This window comes from Cebus imitator, unplaced genomic scaffold, assembly GCF_001604975.1.
Source record: "Cebus imitator isolate Cc_AM_T3 unplaced genomic scaffold, Cebus_imitator-1.0 Scaffold539, whole genome shotgun sequence".
NCBI lineage: Eukaryota > Metazoa > Chordata > Mammalia > Primates > Cebidae > Cebus > Cebus imitator.
The window spans coordinates 1,194,219-1,200,564 of NW_016107854.1; the positions used below are offsets into that span (position 1 = coordinate 1,194,219).

A 6,346-nucleotide genomic window follows, 5' to 3' on the forward strand; every position below is an offset into this window, starting at 1 on the left:
AACAATCTTTTTACTGTGTCCTGTGGTAGGTATTTTATATGCATTTTAGCACTTCACCTCCAACTCTCTTATTATTAAACATCTGTTATGTCCATTTTAGAGACAGAGAAGTCAGGGCACAGAGAGGTTAAGAGGTCACACAGTCAGTGAATGTTGGAGAGTATAAAAGTAACCCCAAAGCAAGCAGTACCCTAGATTCCAATTGCAGTTGACTTAGCCTGTTAACAGTTCAATTTTATGCAAAAACCACAACTTCAAATGGAAAAAGATAAATTAAAACAACCACAAAAACCAAACAGACAAATGGAGGCTCAGCAAGCCCTGATACTCGTCCACGGTTACACAGAGGATATCAGAGCCAAAATCCCATGGCCGATCTGTCTTGACTTCAAAGCGCCATCAATTTCCACCAAACCACGCTAACACCGACACGTGGTAAGGGGCAGTACAAAAATTTGTTGAATTAATAATGCCTGAAAACAAAGTTGACAATAAGAAAGAGAGTAAAAATGTAAAACACAGATAAAATCGGAAAAGCAGACCACTTGCAGGAAACAAAAAACTCCAAGTTTTCAAGGCAGGGCATTCACGGTGAGCCAAGGCGCGGGGACAGTTTGCGCGGATACCGCCGGACTCCGGGGTTGCCCGGCGCGGAGTCTAGTCGGCCTCGGAGCCCGGCAGCCTCCCAGCTTCCCTCCCGACCGCCAGGAACCCGGCCGGCGAATGCCGGCGACGACCGGTAGCCAGCTGCCTTTCCCTTCTGGGCTATTGTCTTAAAATACACACAAACACAAGTCCTCAGGCGGTCCGTGGCCTCTCCGTGGGGCCGGAGCTCGCTGCCCGCGGCCGGCCCGGGGGCCATACACCTGGGGACAGTAGCCCCTCTGAGTCGCAGCTCGCCGCAGAGAAGCACCCACTGCCCGCGGCCGGCCCAGCCCAAGGCCCAGGCCCGCCCCAGGCGGAGCTGGGGGCGGCGAGGCAGGCGGGCGCTCCTCAGGCCGCGCGGGTGAGCCGCTGGAGCCGGCGCTGGGCATTTCCTCTTCCTCCCTACGCGCGGCGAGGGGCGGCGCGGCGGCGGCTAGGCGGAGGCTGGGCTCGGGCGCCTGATCGCGGCCTGCTGGCAAGCGCGGGCAAGCGCCGCGACCCGAGCCGCCGCCGCCGCGCCGCCCCCGCTGGCCGCGGGGCCTCGGGGCGGCTGGGCCCGGCGCGGGCAGCGAGAGGCGGGGCTGGCGTGCGGGCGGCGGAAGGAGGCGGAGGAGGAGGAAGAGGAGGAGGAGGCGGCGGCCGGGAGCCGGGGGAGAGGGGCGGGGGGTGGGCTGGGGGAGGGGAGGAGCGGGATTTGCGGAGCGCCGCGCCGCTGCCGGGAGCCGGCGGGCCCGAGAGTGACCGGAGTCACGGCGGGCGCCGGCGGAGCCGCGGCGTCGGACCCGCCTCCTGGAGGAGCTCAGCCCCGACCAGGCCCGGCCCCATTCCCGCCCCGCGCCGCCTCCCCGCCGCCGCCGCCGCCGCCGCGGGAGCGCTCCCCTGCCCACCCCGCCCCCGCGGCCGAGCCCAGGAGTCGAGTGGGAGTCGGCCGGCCGGCGCGGGCAGCGCCGGGACCCCGCGGGGGACACTGCAGCCGGAGCCCGGGAGGGGCCGCGCCGCCACCGTCTGAACTAGGATGTCCCGACATGAAGGTGAGAGGAGCCCCCGCCCCCACCCGCACCGCCCGGGCCTCGGCCTACCCCGCCCGGGCCGGGCGCGGCGGAGGGCGGCCAGGAAGCGGCGGAGACTTTGGCCGAGCCTGAGCCGGGCCCGAGGCGCTGGACCCGGGAGCGAGCGAGCGAGGGCGGAGAGCCGCGGCGCTGCTACCGCCACGGCCGCGGCCCTTAGCTGGGCCTTGTGCTGGAGGCGGGGCGGCCGGGGCGGCCGGAGGGTTTGCACTGTCATGGGGCGAGGGGGGGAGGGGAGGCGGTGGGGCCCGTTACCGGCGGGAGCTCGGCCCTCGGGACTGATACTGGACGCCGAGGCCCGCCCGGCCGGTCCGGGAGCCACGGGCCCCAGCGCGGCCTAGCGCTCCCACCGCCCCGGAAGAGCCCGGTGTGGTCGCAGAGCCGGGCCGCGGGCGGCAGCAGGAGGCGAAAGAGCCGGCCCGGGACCCGGCAGGCGCGTCCGGTCGCCGGGAGACGACGGCGAGTGTCCCCGCCTGCGGGCGACCGCGGGGCTGGCGGGAAGGCTCTGCGGCCAGGGGACAGGAAACCCTCGCCGCCTGGAGCCCGCCCCGGCCTCGCGGCTAGGCCTCAGCGCGTCCCTGGGCTCGGGTAACAAGTTCCCGGGGTGGATCCGACCCCGTCGCGGCAAGCAAACTCCCTGCTCAGTCACCCAGGCGGATCAGGACTCGCTCCCCGCCAGCCCCGGGGCCCTCGTCGGCATGTGCTGCCTACCAGACTAGGTTTTGGAAAATGACGATGGTGAGGTCTGTTCATGGTCGGGGGTCGTTTTGGACCTTGTTGTAAGATTTAAAAACGTGGTTGGAGTACAGTTGCAAATAAGCAGACAGCTCTAAGCCCAGTCCCAGGGCACAAAGAGACAAATGTTTAGGGTCGATGTTTAGGCTTTGAGCTGGTAAGAAATAAGTTAACTTTAATTTACTGCCATATGGTTTAGAAAAGGAGGAGGGGGTTGTGTTTTCTTTGTTTCACTACTACAGGTTTTTGGATAAAAAGTGTTAAAAGAGATTTGGCGAAAAGTTTATCCTGCTAAGGTTAATACAAGATTGTAGAAGTGGCTTAAAAGTTTGTGTATTCATGATTTTAAAATCCTGTATAGGTGATGTAGGAGTGGAGAAAGTTTAGTGAGTCAGTTTAGTGTGTGCTTCGCACTATGGGAAGGATATTCTTTGGGAAATACAGACCTTAGAATTTCAAGGCTGAAAAACTCAGATTGATTAAAATTGTATTTAGAACAAGTTTCAAAATTCACGTTACTAATTGCAACGTTGAGATTGACTCAAAGAATATTCTGTGTTCAGTGGTTCTGTTCTGTATTTCAAAAGTTACAAAACTAATAGGAAATATACTATATTTTCTTCACAAAGCATTTATTGAGTACTTGCTATGTTTAAGTGTTGGACGTTTTGAAATAATCAAGTACCTAGCCTCATTGAAAGGAGCAGAGAAGTAGGAAGCTATGCCTATTTTCCCACTATTTCTGTTTAATAGAAATGCATCCTTATCTCTGTAATTTTAAAAAGTCGTAATTAAAGTTATAATCAAATTTTAATTTGGGATATTAAAGTTTATCTTAAACTGTAGTCCTATGTACATTGACCACCTTCAAGACAAAACAAAAGTTAGCAATGGCTGCAGGCTCTCTTACTTTTAAAAACTGGGAGAGTTAAAATTACAGAATCACTGCCATGGAAGAAGAGTGTTTCAGATCCATTCTCCTTGCTCTAAGAAAGCATCCAGATAGTTCCAGACGGAGCATTCTAATTGAACGGTGTCCTGGGAAGAAAATTCCTTCACCCTCAGTGCTCTGTTAGAGTAATTAAAATATCATAGTTGGAACATTCTTGAATGTAACCTACATTCTGTAATTTAAGTCCATTTCTCCATATTTGGTCCTGTGCAAAGGTGTGTGGCTATGAAACTTAATTACCTTTTAGTTACTTGAATATTACTGAACCTCTGCACACTAGTAGCGCACCTTTCCTAGGAGCTTACATTAATGTCAGCAAATAGAACATGCCTAATGAAAAGGGAACGTACCTAAATAATCTGTTGAAGACTTAGAGTACAATATTTGGCCATGATTATCTTTCAAGGGTCTAGTTTATGGCCTAAGACAGGAATAACAGTCTCATGAGTTACATTTAATTCATTAGATACCTATTTTGTGGAATATTAGTTCAGACTGCCATTATTGTCATCAGTAAGACTTTGACCTATTAGCAAATACAGGGTTTGGCACCCTTGCTACTATCAGTTATTTTCTTACCTTTCTCCCTTTTGGGCCAACGAATCCCATTTCTTTCAGCATTTCTTTTCTTTTTCTTTTTTTTTTTTGAGATGGAGCCTTGCTGTGTTACCCAGGTTGGAATGGAATGGCGCTATCTCTGGTCACTGAAACTTCTGCCCCCCAGGTTCAAGTGATTCTCCTGCCTCAGCCTCCGGAGTAGGTGGGATTACAGGTGCCCAACACTACGCCCAGCTAATTTTTATATTTTTAGCAGAAAGAGAGTTTCACCATTTTGGTCAGGCTGGTCTCGAACTCCTGACCTCAGGTGATCCACCCGCCTCAGCTCCCAAAGTGCTGGGATTATAGGCTTGAGCCACCACACCTGGCCTCAGCATTTATTTAGTGGTATAATTTTTGTGCTCTCAGTCATCTGTCCACCTCTAAATTCTCTGTAGTCCTTGTTTCCTTTCAGTAGTGTGACCATGAAGTGGATGTAATAGTCAGGTAAAAGGTTTGAACATGCCTAACATGTACTTGCATGGTGCTTCCTGTTCAGAGCCTTGTGTGTGCAAGTTATATGTTACTTTGTCTTTGTAACCACCCTAATGAATTACACTAAATTCTATTATTTCATTAATATAACTTTGGACGACACAGTCCCAAGATGGACACTTGACAAGCTTGAAGGCTCAACCCTGTGAAGCAGTGGGCTGCTTCTCAGAAAGACAGTGCAACCAGGAGTGTAGAGAAATGCTCTAGTCCAGGGGTCAGCATGCTGCTTCTCTAGGGGGCCAGGTGGCAAACGTTGCAGGCTTAGTGAGCTGAAATAGCCCTAAAGCAGCTATAGACAACATGTAATTGAATGAGCATGGCTGTGTTCCAATTAAAACTTTATTTATGGACACTGACATTTGAATTTCATATAATTTTCATGTGTCATGAAATATGATTTGTCATTTGACACCCCCCACCCCCACTATTCAAAAATACAAATAATCATTCTTAACTTTTGGGCTGTATAAAAAGTAGTGGTTGGATTTGGCCTGAGGGCTGTGGTTTGCCTTACCTCTTCCCTAGACTGACGCTTTAGAGCACTGATGGAGCTTGAACTGTCAGAAGTCTAGAAAGGGCCCAGTCGGCTTGCTATTCCATCATTTTCTTTGGGTGACGGGAAGTGAGTTCACAGACTGAACCATCTCTTCTGTACCTCAGTTTTCAGCAGCACCATGTGAATTGGAATGGAAGTAATTGTTCCTCAGGAGTGGCAACAGGCTCCCCACCTTCCAGACCCTTAGTGGAGATGGCAGTACTCTACATTTTTTCTGTTTGCCTGTTAATACTTTTCTGGTAAGAATTCCAGGGCCACTTTAACTCACTTTGTGGTGTTCTTCTCATGGTAACATTTTATAGAGATTAGCGCCCAGTCACTTTATGTTCACCCTACCAATGCTGTCTAGTTCCACAGTGAGCCCAATCATTTTTTACGTTAATGTGTGTTTTTTTTTTTTTTGGAGGCGGAGTTTCGCTCTTGTTACCCAGGCTGGAGTGCAATGGTGCGATCTCGGCTTACCGCAACCTCTGCCTCCTGGGTTTAAACAATTCTCCTGCCTCAGCCTCCCAAGTAGCTGGGACTACAGGCATGCGCCACCATGCCCAGCTAATTTTTGTATTTTTAGTAGATACCGGGTTTTGCCATGTTGACCAGGATGTTCTCCATCTCTTGACCTCGTGATCCACCCGCCTCAGCCTCTCAAAGTGTAGGGATTATAGGCGTGATCCACCGCGCCCGGCCATGTTGATGTATTTTTTTAATGTCTCACTACCATACTTTCAAATACATTTAAAATGTAAATATGTTATTCAGAGCTTAAAATCTACTTTTAAAACTTTCCAAATAAAAAAAGCAACTTATCAAATTACTCAGTGCTTATTAGCTAAAATGAAACTATGACTGTTCTTACTAGAGTCTCATTGATTACCTGGATCTAGGTACACGTGTCGCCTTAAATCATTCAGTCTTTCAGTCACTGCTATGTGTAAGGCAGTTTGCTAGGTTCCAAAGAATGTGAGGATAAGTGAATGACATGCAGCTATTTACCTTAAGTCTGGCGAGGAATATGCATCTTTTAGCTAGCTTCCATAGTGTAGTGTGAAACATGCCGTAAGGAAGGGGGTAAACGTTGATGACAAAGTAATTGCCAACTTTTTTCTTACTAATTTTGTCAAATTTCAGAGAGGGACTCTACTGTGATTCTAGCACTTTTCTCTTGGGTGCCTTCTTGACTCTTTCTGAGCCACTTTTGATTTTGGATAAAATTGTTGGAAATTTCAAGCTGGTTGCAGTGGTAGTCCCAGCTACTTGGGAGGCTGACAGACCCTATCTCTTAAAAAAAAAAATTGTTTGAGA

At 50.8% G+C, this 6,346-nt stretch overlaps 1 protein-coding gene across 1 annotated transcript in view; it reads left to right on the forward strand.

Moving 5' to 3' along the window:
• The first annotated feature begins 1,478 nt into the window (after positions 1-1,478).
• Positions 1,479-6,346, forward strand: part of KCMF1 (potassium channel modulatory factor 1) — an 89,346-nt gene continuing 84,478 nt past the window's right edge. Inside the window, 1 exon segment of the mRNA XM_017514948.2 lies at positions 1,479-1,676. Coding sequence (XP_017370437.2) covers positions 1,661-1,676 — 16 coding nt within the window. The 5' untranslated portion in view covers positions 1,479-1,660.